Here is a 17993-nt window from a genome sequence, read left to right on the forward strand (position 1 = left end):
TTGGAATGGTCATTCCATTCCATTCCTCCATACCAAACAAATGGATAGTTGGAATGGGCATTCCATTCCATTCTATTCATACACACCAAACGTGGCACTAGTATCTTCTAGAATAATTAGAAACTTACCAATTAAGGCCTGCCAACAAGACAACCAGGGAAGTTTCCTGAAAGTATGGGGAAGACGAGGTTTGCTTAATGACGGTACGCCCACACCCTGAGGCAAAATTTTCCTTAGACATTGTCAAGTTGGAAGGTACTCACTGGAGTGACCAAAAATTAATTCTATCTAAGAGGATCCTATGAGCTATGTGAAAAACCCTATGGCCAACGTCTACTTGATTTTAAATTAAATTGAATTTGGCTCGGGTTTGACAAATATAAAGATTTAATGATTTGTGGGCCACAGAAAAACGGGTGATGAAATCCCGACCGTATCTTGTTTGGGTTTTGCCCTTAAGTATCTTATACAAATGCTAATTAAAATATACACAAATAAGACAATAATAAAAATAAATAAATAAAAAGAAAGTGAATATGTGATTTTGTTTTTTTTTTAGGATAAAAAAATACAAAAATAAAATAAAATAGAAAAAATTGTGAACCTAAGGTCATTCTAAGTTATTATATCCTAAAATTAATTACCTAAAATAAATAAGTTTTTCTAATTTAAAAAATAATAATGAAACCACTAACAAAATATTTGGGGTATAAAAACTTAAGTTACCTACTTGGAAGACAAAATCGGCTCGTTTCCATGTGCGCTCCAATTAGAATATCCAAGCTTTCAATGCTCCAAAAATGAGTCCCATTCTTTGCTGGTTTACAACCGAACTTGTTTCCTGTTGAAACTGTAGAACTGGTTTTAATGCTGTTCCAGTTTCTTACTGGGCTAGGGCTATGTCCGTAGCCAAACAAATTGGATCTTGTTCTCTTTTATATACGTTGAACAACAAATAGACCCACGAAGATCACTGTAACAGACTCACAAAGTTACCAGAAAAGCTCCACGTCAGCAACAAGGAAGGAATATTCCGGCAACTATGCAACAAGAGGAAGCCGCGATGATGATCTATTTCCGGCGTGACTGAACGGTGAGCAAAGATTGACGGCGGGCAAGGTGGTGGCAGACCGGAGGGGATGAAGATGGCCGGCGGTGGAGAGAGAGCTCCGCGGTGTAGAGCACGGTTTAGAAGGTGATGGGCTGGCTGTGAGGGAGGATTCAGAACGGTGACCGGCGATGAGGACGGGAACAGTGGCGGCTGGTGCGGCGGTGACGGGCGCGGCTGATCTCACAGCGGCGGTGACGGTCGGTTCAGATGAGGGCGGTTTGCGGCAGCTCAGATGAGAGCGACGGCGACCATGGGCCTGATGGCGGACTTGGTCGGATGTGAAGAGGATGCGCTCGGCCGTTGAGAACAGCCGGCGAGAAGGATAACTAGCGGCTGGAACTTGTGGCGCGGCGAGATTGGGAGTTGGTGCCGTGGCGAGTGCGGCGATGGACTGGACTGCGGCTGGAACGGACGGCGATGAGGTCGGCTGTGCATGGGGAGGGCAAGGAGAAGTGAACTGCTTGTTTTGTAAATGGGTTTCTGGGTTTCTCTCTGTTTGGTTTTTTTTTAGAAATGAAATGTATTAAAACTGGTACACACTGTTTTTGAATTTGTAACAAGTTAAAACAGTAAAAAGAATTGAGAGATAAAAATAGCGAATTTTTTTATGATTATTTTTTTTATTTGGAAAATAGAACAAAAGTCAGGAAAACAGTGAGAAAAGGCTTACTGTCTTTTGTTTTTTTGTGCTTTTTTTTTTTTTTTACAGTGTAGGATCAAAAACAGAAAATAAAAATAAAATAGAAAATAGATAAAGGATAGAAGAAGGATTCGTCCAAAACTAGAAACTCAAATTTGATTAAATACACGCAAATATTAAATATCTACGACTATTTAACTAAAAATGTTTATAAGTAGGATCGAACGACGAGGACGTCGGGCCTCCAAGGGCGTGGATTCTGAGCGGGTGCAAGAGACACTGTCAGGCTACCACACTAACGGGCTACGGGTGCACAAGTCCCACACTGACGGGCTACGGGTGCACAAGTCCCACATCGTCTGGATAGGGGAAAGGTGAAATGCTTATATGTAAGTGTGTCATCTCCAATTCACCCAAACGACGCATTCAAGATGAGTTTTCACAAACTATATAAAGGACCTTTGGCCCAGTGGTATAAGAAAAGGTGAGGAAAGGACCCTTTGGCCTAATGGTATAAGAAGAGGTGAGAGATTCCAATCCCGCCGTGAACAAAAAAAAATGTATGTATGTTTTTTTTACCATCCAGAAAAAAAAAACTCTTGCATTAAATTAGAGAAAGCTAAAATTACATAATGAAATACTCTCTCAATGAAATTTACAACCATCTCTAGACCATCTATCAAACTCCCCTCTACCTCTCAAGACTAGCCTATTTATAGCCAAATTCATGTTCCAACATTCTCATTACTTTACAACTGCCCCCATCCCTCTCCCACATGGTTTCTTACATATTCTCTTACACATATTCCATATTCTCTTACACATTCTTCTTTCTTTATTCTTTTCTTCCATCATCCCATGTGACATATATATACAAAAAAATATATATATATATATATTTCAAATGTTGAGATGACATGGCATGAAAGTCTTCAGTGATGATGTGGCGATGGTGACTAGATGATGACAGGGCAGAATTGCTGACGTGGCATGTGACTTGGGAGAGAATGCTATTTTTTATTTCTTTTCTTCTCATTTTGGAGTTGGTACCTACAAAATATAAAATACACATATACGAAACATTATATGATAAAAATGTGTAAATAAATATTTATTTTGGTACATGAAATAATTTGTTAATTAATACAACTATTGAATTAATCAAAGAAATTTGCAGCCCATGTTTTCATTGTATACGCACAATATGTTCGCTAACACTTCTCTCCTTATCTGTAATAGGTAATTTAAAAATAGTTCAGCGAAGAAGGTCATAGGCTCAAAATATTAGTTAAACAGAAGTTAATTAATGCTAATGTTAAACTAATCAAAGAAAACAGAGGTGTGCTCCATTTGCAGCCCATGCTTTCACTGAATATGCACAACAAATTCATTTTTTTAACTTCATAAATCCGAAGATACCGGAGGAAACACAGAGACCCAGAAAACCCAACAAAGGACAGATTCCCATATGAAAATGGCAGTGAAGGGTCCCTAAGAGGAAAATTACTGACACTCTTCTATCTGAAAATTATAAAATTATGAGTGGAGCCAACTGGGTAGACAAAAATGTACCAATTGTATGACAGTGACCCCAAATTAAAAGGGCTCACCAATTATATGACCAAAGCAGCCCTTAGAAATTCCAATTTTGCATCCTATACCACTGAAATGTAGGGATGTCAATTTTTACCGCCCCGCCGGGGCCCCGCCCCGTTAATAACGGATATGGGAACACTTATTATACCGTTGGGGCGGACATGGATACAAATTTTATACCCGTCGAGGGTCACAGGGCGGGTAAGGGTTCAATATACATATCCTAGGGGCCCCGCCCCGCCCCGCCCCGCCCCGCATATAACTATATTTAATATATATATATATATATATATATTAATAAGTTATTTTAGCGGCTTACCCAACCCATCTCTTACAATCCTAATTTGGGATGTAAACTTGGTATTAAATTTGCTTTTGTTTTGGTTATGGTGGAAGTTGGAGCTTAGAACTTCTTGTGATTTGGTTGTATTAAATTTTTATTTTTGTTTATTATGTTCTTTGAATTATGTTATGTGCATGTTATTTTTTTTATTTTTGTTAGAATACATAATTTTATTTATGTTGTGTCATTCCTAGGCTTTGCACATTTAAATAGCAGGAGTTTAAGTTCCAAAAAGTGGGAGAAAAAAATTTGTTAGTGGGGCGGGCACGGGGGCACAGTATTTCCTAACGGGGCGGGATTGGATATGAAAATTCAACCCGTCGCGGGTCTCAGGGCGGGCATGGACTTGACAAAAATTAAAAGGGGCGGGGCAGGATTTAGGGAAACCCGCTCCAAACCCGCCCCGTTGCCATCCCTACTGAAATGAGAGCACTAGATGATTTTTGACACTTGCACAAGTTCTAAAATTATGAACTGTGAATTATTCAAGCATATCATGTCCACATTCACATAAAACAAGCTTACCCATTAACAAGAAGGTAACTCGAAATGACATGTCATCACAAATGACAAGTTTACTAGTATAAATGAAATGATATTAATGGTAATTATAATGTAATGCTTTAAGTCCAATAAACAAGCCAAAGTTAACATAAACTCACTAAAATGAGAAGAAAGACTAACTTTGATTTTCTTTCACAATCTTCTCAAAATGGTACAAGTGCCAAGTTTCAGAAGGCTTTGATGAAAACCCTAAGTTTCCAAAAACACTATGAAGAGGTAATAATCATTACTAAATCACATGAATGAGCACTGGAAGCATATGAAGGAAGCTTAAAGAAAACCAAAGCAAGTCAAACCTCGGTTCCCTTTCACATCTCTTGGATCTTTCTTTTCCATTGATATCCCAAAAACATCATGACACAGGTCCTTCATGGATCAGTTCCACACACTTCAGCATTCTCCTGCACCAAAAAAAAAAAAAACCATTTTAATCAACTGATAAGATTTTTTTTTAGCTAATCAAACCCTAAATGATGAGAGAAAGTGAAAATCATCATTTTTGGACCACTAAACTTCACCTTTTCTACATGTTGGATGAGAACAGAGATTGCTTTATCAGTTTCCACTGTTTGATTTTCTCCTGCAACAGACATTGCCACTCCTGCTGCAGTCAATCCCTGCATTTAATTTCCACCCACCATAGTATTAGTCCCTCTTTCAAATTTCACTTTCATCATTCTTACCACTACAACAGAGTACCAAAGTACTTATTGTTAGACCTAATAGTCTAACCGAAAAAGCTTGGATGCATCGGACAAGATCAAAACTTTAGGTTTCTTGGTTAGACTACTAGGTCTGAATAGCGTTGTCCAAGTACTTAACATGGTAGAAGGTACACATTTAAGTGCAAACAAATGTACATTATATACATACAAACACATACACACACACACACACAGAGATAGATAGAGAGATTGACCTTTTATTGTGCTTAATATGAGTTCGATGGACTTATAGATTGAAGATTTTGGAGGGTTTTGATCACCATTCATCTTTCTAAAGAAATAGTCTATGAAGGAGAATGGAGTGACTGCTTGCATTCTCCACTTCAGTGTGCTCAACACCAGAAGCTCCATTCTCTGAATGGTTCTAGCTTCAAATAGAAATTTCGATTCACCCACCTGTTATTATCACTTATGATCATCAGAGCAACTAGAAAAAATCATTCAAATGACAGACAATGCACATAAATACTAATTCACACATCTATTAACCTGTAAATCCAAACACAAAGGGACATCAGTCTCCTCCATTTTGGCTGCAAGAGATAAATATGCCACAGCCAACAACTGCATCATCCGAGCTTTGCCCTTTCCTGAAATAATGGGGTAGCAGTCACCTCAAGTAGAACAAAAGGAGTCTACCACCCAACCATGCAGCCCCTGAACTTTTCCTTTCCTGAAATAATTATGAAACATCGACTTTTAGCTGATGAAATCAGAGGCTCAGACAATAAGAAACTCTTAACATAACGAAAATCTTCAGAGAAAGAGCCACTTGGGAAGCAAAACAAATTGTTAGATATGAAACACTCCAAGTGCTAAGTCACATGGGCAGCTTTCAGTTCTATAGGGTATCATATCCTGGGAATGCATGGAAAATCTCCTATTACTCCCAAGCTTGGATGACAATGGAGAAGCAACTATGAACTCTCATTCTAATTTCTAACAGAAGCTCTCTAAAAATGCAAGCGATCCACACCTCATCCATCTCATATGATCATTCATCAATTAATGCATGCTTCATCCAATTGAATTTAAAATTCATTTTCTTTATTCAGTGCCATCTCATAAATGTATCCAACCACCACTACGGGAAAAAAACATTAATAAAATAAAATAAAATGGTAACATGAGAATGCAGATGTTACACATAAAGTTATTCTTTATGTTAGAACATTCAAAAAAGAATACTCACAATGTCAGAAAAACCTAAACAACAAAAAGGATTAAGCTGTCAACTTGAATTCTGAGTAACATATCATATTTCGTCACTAGCTATTTAATTACCTAACAGGGCTCAGACTGGTTACCAGAGGAAATGATAAAGAAAACTAAATGCTTGAAAAATGAAGGATTCCTTCCAGTATTTCAACTTTCCCATAAGACAGTAATAATGCAACCATAAAATGTATATTAAAAAAGAGTGCCAAAAGACCCAGTTAAAAACCCTACTCAAAAGCCATGTATACTGGCAACAGCTGGATATAACAAATAGCAACTTTTAATGACACAGGAAGCATATTTTACACGGATACCGTAGGTGTTAAGGGCATTTGCATAATATTTAAGTTCTGACTTAAGAGACCGCAGCACTGCTAATTAGGACAACAGACTTGGCTAAAGCAGGCCAAATACCGGCAACAATAGCAACAAAACATCATGGGAATAAATGATAACCAATTAGATAACTGAAATAAATAATAATGAGTTAATTAGAGAAATCTTTGCAAAGTTGCGCATTGAAAGAGGTGTGTGTATATGAGGGGTTGGGGCGGGGTTTGAGTTTATGATAAGATTTATGAAGGATACAACTCGGAAGTTGAACATACCACCAAGTGAGTTTCCAACAAGATGAACTGGTTCTCTCACAACTTCAATGATGAAATCTCAGCCCACATGAGCTCAGTGTACACTGTACACAACATTTGGCTTTTCTGATTTGCCAAATCCTAGAAGTGTGATGGCCCAAACTCAGTTTCCACCTTCAGCTATACCATCTATATTGTGACGATAATGATCCAGGAAAGCACCAAAACCGTGCACAAGAAGTATAGCCGGACCTTCATGACCAGCAACTGTATACTGGAAAAATAAAGTTAATTTGCAAGCAGAATTTACAATAGGAAAAACATAACTTAAGCTTTGACTAAGTGACTAACGCACATCAGCTCTCAACCACTCACCTGAATTAGATTGCCTTTCCATCTCCATACCCGAGTAGGGTATGCTCCTTCAACAATCAATTGACATTTTGAAGCCATTAGCCAATACCACTGCCAAACAAAAAATCAGCTAAATGTTGCAATATATTCACTAAAAATATGTCAAATCCTCATATATCAAGGACCCTGAAACTAGACAAGCTGAGCCACCACAATGAACCACCACGACGCGTTCAGCACAACCGCTGCACCTACCAGTCCCCAACCCAGCTTCAGCATCAACAACCAGCTAAAGATAGTTGATGACACATTATCGACAAAACTTCCTACCCCATTTCCTCAGGCCAACGGCCCACCACCAGTGGCTGTCCTGATAGTCTGAAACAGAACTGCCAACCAACAAAGGAAAAGCAAAAAGTTAGAAGCTTTAAATTAATAATTTTCATGATAAAACAATTTAGACCATACAAAATAAAACTAGCACAAAATACATAAAATTTGACCACCACTTCCAAAATAATGTAGACCATATAAGTGGGACCGGTAGACCGTGGAAATTCAGAAGATTGATATTTTCATCTACAAATATTCAAGTTAGTAACAAAGTGTGGCAAATATATGGAAACAAAAACAACATGGTGAATTCATGAGTCTATTTTCTTTTTCGGTTAAGGGCATAATTGTTCGTTTGAAAATTAAACACTTGGAGTACATTAGAAGCATAAAAGCAGTCTTTAGCAATATTAGCAGCCCCATATTTTTTTTTTTTTTTTTTTTAACAACAATGGTATAAAATATGGAGGTTATTTCAAAAACTCGTTAAAGACAATTGGTAAGCAGTAGTACAAGAACAATATTGTTCACATGCCACTCCTCAACTGGAAAAATATAGAAAACGACTATAAATATTTTTTTTTTTTTTTTTTTTTTTGATAAGTAGAAAACGACTATAAATGGACATAAAAAACCATGGCATGTGACTCCAAGTCACAACTCTACCACAATCTTCGCATCACAACAATGGCGGAACCACATATATGCCCGTGGGGGCAGGTGTCCCACTGAAATATTTTTAATTCAAAAGTTCTATGTATATTATTTTCTAATTGTGAACTTGTCCCTACTCAAAACTGTTTAGAAAATGTTTCGGTTGACGGTTCCCAACACTTCTTTTCTTTCCCAAATTCTCTAGGCTACTCATTCTCACGACCTACACCGAGTTCATCTCCTCTATTTTGACCATCACTTTCTCTGTTTTTACTTTCCCAATCTCAATGTGATGCAAAAGCACAAAGTAGAAGAATTAACAAAAAAAAAAAATCCTTTTTTCATAGATTTCTCAACCCTAAGCCAGTATTCAAGAAACTTTAAATCCCTTTTATAGCAAATATTGTTCATGATTCCCTCCAGTGATGTGAATTTCTAACTAATACAGGACATAAAACATAAAAGAATAATGGTAAAAGTAAGAAACAGGCAAAGGAGGAAGCATAGCTGCATAGAATAAATAAAGGATGTCAACAGGGTCTAAAGAGCATATATGATCCGATGACCACGAAAACAAAGATCCCAAGAACAATGGACCCAACTGGATAGTCGATTCCTTTCTTGGTGGTTTCAGGAACTGATCCTCTCTTGGTGATATTCTTATCAAACCTTGCAATTTTCCTGTCCGAAAGGCGTCTTGAGGTAGTCTGTCAAATCCAAATAACCATAAACACCCATTCTTTTTTTTCCCTTTTCTCAACCTTTATTAACACCAATGCAACACCAAAAGTACATTTCGAAATAATTTTCAGGACATAAGAATAAAATTTTGCAGACGTAAGAGAGAATCTTTCCCATCCCTACCACCAACACATGATAAATTGTCCCCAAGCCATATAATAACAACTTTCATTCATACATATGGGGTGTAAATTACGTGCCTGTTTGGTTTCTAGGAAACTTTTTCAAGAACTATTTTGCATTGGAAAAATAAATGAAAAGAGAACATCTGAATACCAAATCAATGGAATTTGAAACTTGCATGAAAAGATGGGGACTTTTAGGTGCCACTGTATCAACAATGTAAATAATCTTACACTGAGGGTTAATTTCTTTCAAATGAGCCAAATTTGAGCAATGCTGCTCACCCAGACTAAACAATGCAATCAATTAACTAGTTATTCACATGGGCAAACATTTTTATTGGTAATTTGTGTTTGCCATTGTTTAATTAGGTCAAGTGTTACATGTTAAAAATGATTTCCCCCAAAATCTTATAAACATAGAAAAACAAAGTAAAAAATTTGGAAGAAAACAATAAATGAGAGCACAAAAGAAACAACAGAAGCCCTACCCTGAGTTATTATATGAAAACTTAGAGAAAGAAGGCACATAACAATTAATTATGCAACAAATAAGACAGAGCTTCCAAAAACATGGATGAAGATTATTAGTATTTGGGAAAAAAAATATGAATACAACTCTGATAATGTGGAATAGAAGACTGAAAGACAAGAAATTACATATATATTTCAAGCCGATGTGAAATTAATCCCAGCACAGTACAGAAAAATACACATTTTTCAGATCGAGGTTCATTCAATGATTTAATGAAAATAAATAATGCTAGAGAAAAAACTAGTAAGAAAAAAGACAACTGAAATTTAACACAGGTACAAAAAGTCTCAGCAATAAACAAGATCGAATTCATCATAATTTTGCAAATATAAACAAGTTCTAAATTCAAACTCTTAGAAAGCTAGGGTTTCATACAATAATAACATCAATCTCCAATTAAAGATGAATTCTGACAAAAATGAAGCGAATCTGATAGAATTTACCGATGAGTGGACGAACATGAATATAATGCTGATCGTTGGCAATTTTGGACGAATCAGACATCGATTTAGCTCCAAAATCAAATAGAACAGACCGATTAACGAACTCAGCTTGGTTTGGTTTCGATTTCTCTGTAAAATGTAAATGAAGCTGTTGAGGAGAGAGTTTTTCCTGCTCGGATCGTGTGAGAGAATGTCACTCCTAGGGCTCAGTTTTGATTTCTCTCCTAAATGTAAATGAAGATTTAATTGAAAATCTTCACAACGGAGAGAAGAAACTCTGCTCGTGAAAGAATCTCATTCCTAGGGTTTCAGTTTGATTTTGGTACCAAGGAAGTGAAATGAAAAGGTGAGAGAAGAGACAGAGCGTTTCACTTGCTGAAAAAAAAATAGTGAGGAGCGAAATGAAAAAATAAACAATAAAGAAAAAATGTGCACGGCAATCACGTGCTCACTTATTAGAAATTGTTAGTACTAAATAGCAGCATTTATTAAAAAATGCTGCTAAACTTTTGTCATTATAGGTATATTTTGTTGTAGTGTGGTTTCATAGGTCGCCAATATTACCACAACTCAGGTTTAAAGAGGAAGGGGAAGCCAAATTTGACAGTAGAAATTAGCATTGGGAGGGAGAAGGTTAGGCAATGAAAGGGTTCCCAGAATAGTCTGAAAGTATAAGAATTTAACTGCTACTAAGTAATGGGAAGTATCAAAGCTTGAAAGCAGCAAAGTTTTAAAGCTTGTAAAAAAGATTGAAAGCAGCGAGGTTGAATGAATACACAACGAAAGCATCAATACCAACCTTAGGGCCTTCTATTAGACAAGGATTAGAATCCGTGAGTGCTAATTTTAAAATGCAACCCACAGGTTAAGTTAGAAGATCAAGGAAAATTTTTGAACAATTTTTTCTTAAATCAGTTATTCAGAGCCTGAAGGCAGCTTCAGATGTGTTCCAGTGCAATTAGAAATTCTTTTTTTCAACGACTTGTACATCTCAACAACCAGCATTTCTCAGCTTTTTTGCACTGTGTTCTAGATTCTATTGATAAAAGATGACAATGGTGATAATTATGTGCTATTGGTAATGATAGGCTAATACAGGTTTGAATTATTAGCAAATGTAAAGATGGTGACAATGCCAAAGGTGAAGTAGAGATGAGATGCTGATGATGATGATTGTAACATAGAATTGATGATGATAATGATAATGCACGAATCCCTTGATCATGCATCAATTTAACAAAATCAAGTGGCAAACTGTCTTCAGCAAATGTGAGGCTTGCGCTAAACGTAGAAGAATCTCAAAGTAGATTTTCAACAAGAATGATATTTTTCCGAACAAATATAAATAATAAATAAACCGAACTTCTGTGTGATGTTAGCAAGAGGAAATGGGATTTAAGCCCTCAGTAACTTTTCCTATAAGCGTTAACATGGATGATTAGTTATATTACACTTCATTTTCATTTGACAGAACACAGTCAACGTATAGCTTAAGGAATTGAGCACAATGACGAAAAAGACTTACCATATTACACCATGGTACACTTCATGGAGGTTTGATCCAGTATGGCAATTCAGCAGTTCCACTATATTGCACTTAAAATTTTCTTTCTGAACTCTTCAAACTAAAGAGTCTTGATCTCTAAAGGCACATATCCTCCTGCGGTAGTAGCTTAGTTGATTTAATCAAGCGTTAAATTTTCATAGCCGACAAAGGCAGGTAATCTTCGGACACGAATTGCATTGGCGTCCTGATTCCAACAACAGACTGACAGGTCTTGATCCCAACAGACATATAGATACCAATGGCAGCTTATAATATGCATCCCATGCATTAGGAGGTCAAGTCATCTGTCAGTTGCATACTCAGGTGCTCCCTTTACTTCCATATCCAGATAAATCGGGCCTTTATGCTTATACGATGTTATGACCTCATCCAACTGCAGCCAGGTTGTTTCATTACCCCATATCTCTTCATCAATTCCCTCATGTTAGCTGCCTCTTCCCATTGCCCTGCATCTGCATAGATCTTTGACAAAAGCACATAAACTGCTGGATTCTTTTCTTCAATTTCAAGAAGAAACCCAGCAACAATTCTTCCTAGCCTTACATCACCATGATTTGCACAAGAACCGAAAAGTGTCCACCAGATGCTGGAGTCAACTCCAATATGTTTATTGTTTAGAAGGCCTTTTGCCTCATCAAGATAACCAGCTCGACCTAGAAGGTCAATAATGCAAGAAAATTGATCTACTCCAGGCTCAAAACCATATTTATTTACCATAGAGTTGAAAATCCGAGTGCCATGGTCAACTAAACCTGCATGGCTGCAAGCTGAAAGAACTGCAGTGAAGGTGGCCTGATCTGGTTTGACTCCACCCAATTCTTGCATTCCCTCAAAACAATTGACTGCTTCCATTCCTTTCCCATGCTGCGCGTAAGCAGAAATCAGGGAATTCCAAGAGACCGTGTCTTTGTCAATTATTGCACTGAACACTCTCAACGACCAATCTAAATCCCCACATTTTGCATACAATGTAATAAGGGCATTACCTAAAGAAGTCTCTGGAGAAAAACCAAATTTGATAACGTAGCCATGGATCTGTTTCCCGTGTCTCAAGGTGGAAATGCTGGCACATATACTCAAAACAATGGTAAGCGTATACACATTTGGCTTCAGTCCTGACTCCAGTAGTTTAGAGAATTGCTCTAAGCTCTGCTGTGGAAATCCATTTAACTGGAAACCAGAAATAATTGCATTCCAAGAAATCAAATTTTTGACTGACATCTCACAAAATATTTGATAGGCCTCTTCTACTTTTCCATGCTTAGAGAATGCGGAAACCAATGCATTTGAGACTTGGATTTTCAAGATGAGCACACTTTTTAACACAACGGCTTGAATCATCTCAACAACTACCAATGAATCTGAGCTTCCTAATAGGCTCCCGATAGTAAACTCATCTGGTGCAATCCCTTCCCTTCGCATTTGCAGATAAGCTAAAATTGCTTCTCCACCTAAACTTCCTTGAGCATAGCTTGTAATGATGGTGTTCCATGAGACAAGATCCTTCTCTTCCAATCTCTGGAAAACCATGTGCGCTGCACGTAAATCGCCAAAATTGGAGTACATGGTTATTGCAGCATTGCTGACAGACGTAAAAGATTCGAAACCCATCTGGATTGTTTGGGCATGCACATTATAACCAACTCTTTCACATGAACATGAACTCAAAACGCTCACAAAAGTCAGTTCGGTAGGTCTCAGACAAACTTCTTGCATCTCTCTGAACATAAGGAAGGCCTCCTCACCTCTTCCAGTGTTCACTAAACCAGCTATCATCACATTATATGTAATTTGATCACATGCTTTACCCTCTGCTTCTTCAAATACTTGATATGCATCTGTGACACTTCCACAGTAAAAATACATTGTCAGCAGCGCATTAACCACAGAACATTTAACCGAAAAGCCTGTTTTGATTGCCAACGACTGCACCTGTTTCCCAAAATCAAGCAACTCCGAAGAGCACAGGCTAAGAACACTAGCAAATGTGTAGTTATCATGCCTTACACCCAATGTGTGCATTCTCCGAAACAAATCAAAAGCAAGATCTTCATACCCATTTTCTTCACAACCTGTAATTATCGCATTCCAAACCGCAACACTTCTTTGAGGCATTTCATCGAATACATGGCAAGCATATCTAACTTGCCCAAGTTTCATACACGCAGACAACAATGTTGTCCATGAATACACATCTGGGTTTTCAATCTCACTGAAAACCCGTTTCACTGAAACCAAGTCCTCTGATTTTGCATAGAGGGAGAGAAGAGTGTTTGCGACGTGAGGGTAGGCTTTGAGTCCGGTAAGGATGGAGTGGGCATGGAGCTGATTTCCGGTGGTGGCGTTGCGGAGGTTGGCGGAGGCGGTGAGGGCGGTGGAGAGGGTGTAGTGATCTGGCCTGAGATAGCGGGAGGAATGAATTTGGTGGAAGAGTTGGAGGGAGTCTGTGTAATGGTGTGAGTGAGTGAGGTCTGCGAGGAGGCAGTTGAGTCTGATGAGATGATTGGTGGCATTTTCAGTTATGGCAGTTATTGTGTCCTTGTAACATGCCAACTTCATCAAATCTGTTACCACAAACTCTAAAACGATCAGTGTTTTTCAGTAATATATATAGAGTGATGCTGGTAAATATATAGATATATATATATATATATATATATATATAGAGGGGTGGTATTGCCGCATAAATGGCCCATGTAAATTTAAAGGCAAAAATGCAAAAAAACCACCTTAAACTATCACAAATCAGCATTTTACCCCTTTGGACTACAAAAGTGAACAAGACAGTACCACAACTATCCATATCGTGCAAATTAACCCCTGAAAGTCAATTCCGGCAACTTTCCGGCCCACAAGTGCAACACGTGACCTGTGTCCCCTTCTTCGAATTCCAAAATTGCCCTGGAATACTCATGAATACTATTATTTATTTATTCATTTTCATTTTTACAATGAAGTCAGCCGAAGCGTTGCCGGAATTCATTTTCATCTTTGAAGAGTAATGATTCAGAGCAATGCCCCGTAATGAGGTAAAAACCAATACCCATCAACCACAACCATGACTAGTCATTTTTAATTGTTAAAAACAATGATTTTCATCTTCCGAAAAAAAAAAACACAATGATTTTCTGTTAAAATTTTACAACACAAAAGAAAATCCCATGACCAACCACATTTGTTTGTAAATATATTCAACAGGGTAACAACTATATCAGCTAGACCATTCATCAAACAGTTGGACTACACAAGTTGATGCATAATTAATTTCTCTCCCCACCAACAAAAACCAACAAACCAAATTTCAGAACAGTTCAAACCCATTCATCTGATTGAAAAACTAATTCAAATTTCGAAAATTAAATTAAAAATGAAACAAGACACTGCAAAATTAAGAAATTCCTGTTTAGTAGGCAAATTTAAGCTTACATAAGTTATGGGATTCAAACCTATGCTTCCTTGTCTAAAACAACTTCGTCGGAATTGGGCAAAATGTTAATCAACACTGAATCTGCAGGACGGGCTTCTTCTCCGGCGTTCACGAGCTTTTCCATGTCATTTAACCTTGTCCTGACAACTTGGGTAACCAGAACTGCAAAAGAGAGAGAGAGGGAGAGTTAGTAGAGGATAAAGCATTTTAGAGAGAGGGAGAATACCGGCGGCAGTTCACGGTGTTTTTGTAAAAATGAAAATGAATAAATAAATAATAGTATTGAGGGCAATTTTAGAATTAAAAGAAAATGACAGGTCACGTGCTACACTTGTGGGCTGAAAAGTTGCCGGAATTGACTTTTAAGGGTTAATTTATACGATTTGAATAGTTGTGGTACTGACTTATTCATTTTTGTAGTTCATGAATAAAATGCCGATTTGTGATAGTTTAGGAATTTTTTTTGTATTTTTGCCAAATTTAAATATACACAGAGTTCTTTTATTTTTAATTTCTTAGGGTTTAGGGTTTAGTTCGAGCTTGAGTTGAGTCCATATACAAGTCTTCGAACTTCACTCAACTATAAATTGTTGAACACGAGTTTGGCTTATTTGGCTTGTTGGTCAAATCTTGAGACTCTCTCAAGCTCAATTTCGAGATTGTGTGTCGACGGGGACGTCGGGCCTCCAAGGGGGGTGGATTGTGATGACCCTGTGTGCGGGTGTGCCGTGGGCGGGTGTGAGACACTAGCAGGCTATCACACTGGCGAGCTACGGGTGCACAGTCCCACATCGCCTGAGAAAAGGAAATGTGAAGTGCTTATATGTAGGTGTGTCACTTCAATTGGTACGAGACCTTTTGGGGTAAAGCTCAAGAACAAAACCGTGCGGGCTCAGGCTCAAAGCGGACAATATTATACCATGTGGTGGAGTGGATCGTTACAAATGGTATCAGAGCCTGATCTAGCTGGAAGTGTGCCGACGGGGACGTTGGGCCTCCAAGGGGAGCGGATTGTGATGACCTTGTGGGCGAGTGTGAGAGACACTGTTAGGCTACCACATTGGCGAGCTAGCCCAGGAGCAAAATCATGGGTACTTACAGTTAAGTAGAAAAGTTACCTATAACTTTAAATAGTAACTAATCATGGGTACTTAGAGAGCAAAATCATGGGTACTTAGAGTTAAGTAGAAAAGTTACCTATAACTTTAAATAGTTCCTAATAAGTTAAGTTATCTATAAGAACAGTCTTATCAACACTAACACCCCCCGAGGTTTGGGGTAAGGACACACACATGAAAGTTTAGTTAAGACTGTCCTTCTCTTGTTCTCTCTTCCTCCTCACCACCCCCCAATTCCACCAAAGCCACTTCTTTATCCTTTAATTTTTTCTTTTTTTATATACATATACATACATATATGTATATACATATATACACACATACGAAGATAATTATATATACACACGGGCGGTGACGATGACGATGTCGCAGTAGAGGCGGCGACGGTGATTGCAGTTCCGTCGTCCTCTAAGCTCACCGCCCTGTCCTCTAAGCTCACCACCATTAACTCCAACTTCCGTCCATCCTTTTCCTTCTTCTTCCCCTAATTTTCTAAATCGGGCCCACCACCATTCTCATAACCTTCGCGCCTCTTTCTAAGACTATCAAGCGCACCACGATTGGAAACATATCTCCGTCTTTCGGATGGAACAAAGCTCTTATTAGAAACCCAACTCTCTGATTTGTCCTCCCTCGACTGTGAATCAAAAAATTCCCCCCTCTCTCCTCTCTCTTTCCTTTCAAATCCATTACTAAACGATGATTTCTTCGAAGCCCCCCAATCATCAGTCCCATCAGCGCGAGAAGGCGCCAATTCTCTGCTCGAATCTCTGCCAAACCCTTCTTGTCTACGAGGCTTGTCAGAACCCCTAGAAGAGTTCCACCTAGGGTTTGACGATTCGTCTATGCTCGAATACCTGTTCGAACTGTACGATTTGAACCCGCCGCCTCTAGACCGCTCCATCTCCTCCACAGTTCTCTCACGAGGACTGGTCGGAAGATCATGAGATCTTCGGTGGTGAGGCCTTTTGTTTGGTAGACCTGAGCCTGCTTATGGGCACTGAAAGTGGAGAATTCGGCCAGAGATAGGGTTTGGCCCTTCTTCTTCTTTGTCTTAGTGGCCTTCGCCGAGGAAAGGGAAAGGAAGTCCGTAAGCGCCGTCGTGTTACGGAGGAGATCGGAGGCATCGCCACCATTGAAGTGCTTGAAGTCGTTTATCAGCCTCTTGCTGAAGAAGCTCGTTTTCGTGTTCTTCATAATCGAGCGCCCACGCGCCTGGTTTGGACCACGCACTAACAATTGCCGCCATAGTTTCTCTCTCTAGAACTCTGTTTCTTTCTCACTCTATATCACAGTGTAGATAGGTCGAGATAGCGTTCTTTGGCAGTGAAGAGACCTGTTATATAAATGGAGGCTATGGATTCATGTCGATTGGAGCAAAACGTCCCCATCGTTGAGACCTTGGTCTTCGGAATCGCCGATGTTGTCTCATCTCACCACCGGTGATCCCAACAACCTTCATGTCGGCGATCCCACTACACCGAAACCATCTATTCGTTGACCATCGTGCACAGCTTTGCCAGCATTGGAATCTTTGGCCGCCGTTGAAATCACCAATCTCTCCCGATTATCTTGACGGTAATGAAATAAGCAACATGTCTTGTAGGGATTCACAGTGGTTACGGTATATATATATATATACACACACACACATACAGAGAGAGAGGGGGGGGGGGGGTGAAAAGGGTAATTTGGGTTATTTAAGTATTTTGATATTTTATAATTAAAATTAATAAAATAGTGAAGGGTAAAGTGGACTTTTCACATGTTTTAAGGCTCTGTTTGGATGATAAATTTTACAAGGGGGTGTCACTATCCGAAAATAGCCTAACTTTCATCTATGTGTCTTTGCCCCAAACCTCAGAGGGTGTCAATATACTTTATCCTTAAATTAAATAGTTACTAGTAAGTTAAG

General features: G+C 38.5%; 1 protein-coding gene and 1 pseudogene across 7 annotated transcripts; both read right to left on the bottom strand.

The window, feature by feature from the left end:
- Window positions 1-2316: 2316 nt before the first annotated feature.
- LOC132267034 (pentatricopeptide repeat-containing protein At3g49740) lies at window positions 2317-15204 on the bottom strand. 7 transcript variants are annotated; one of them, XM_059768069.1, is made up of 10 exons: window positions 14980-15204; window positions 11492-14097; window positions 7160-7527; window positions 6806-7058; window positions 5469-5652; window positions 5174-5375; window positions 4773-4871; window positions 4551-4655; window positions 4375-4443; window positions 2317-2801 (listed from the first exon to the last, which is right to left on the bottom strand). In XM_059768069.1, exon 2 carries the CDS (start codon window positions 14090-14092, stop codon window positions 11891-11893), a length of 2202 nt encoding a protein of 733 aa, XP_059624052.1. In that variant the 5' UTR covers window positions 14093-14097; window positions 14980-15204; the 3' UTR covers window positions 2317-2801; window positions 4375-4443; window positions 4551-4655; window positions 4773-4871; window positions 5174-5375; window positions 5469-5652; window positions 6806-7058; window positions 7160-7527; window positions 11492-11890. The 7 variants fall into 7 exon arrangements, with proteins under 7 accessions (XP_059624052.1, XP_059624048.1, XP_059624051.1 ...); XM_059768065.1 differs by having other exon boundaries at window positions 4375-4460; XM_059768068.1 differs by lacking the exon at window positions 4375-4443 and adding an exon at window positions 8728-8832.
- Window positions 14980-17327, bottom strand: LOC132316576 (eukaryotic translation initiation factor 4B3-like; annotated as a pseudogene).
- Between the last annotated feature and the right edge of the window lie 666 nt (window positions 17328-17993).

This window comes from Cornus florida, unplaced genomic scaffold (assembly GCF_030987335.1).
Source record: "Cornus florida cultivar Cherokee Brave unplaced genomic scaffold, ASM3098733v1 CherokeeBrave_3.0.0_Hap2_Chr07, whole genome shotgun sequence".
Classification (NCBI taxonomy): domain Eukaryota; kingdom Viridiplantae; phylum Streptophyta; class Magnoliopsida; order Cornales; family Cornaceae; genus Cornus; species Cornus florida.

What these genes read in the sequence shown, in the direction of transcription:
- LOC132267034 (XM_059768070.1), bottom strand. Translation starts at nt 14,092, where the DNA reads ATGAAGTTGGCATGTTACAAGGACACAATAACTGCCATAACTGAAAAT.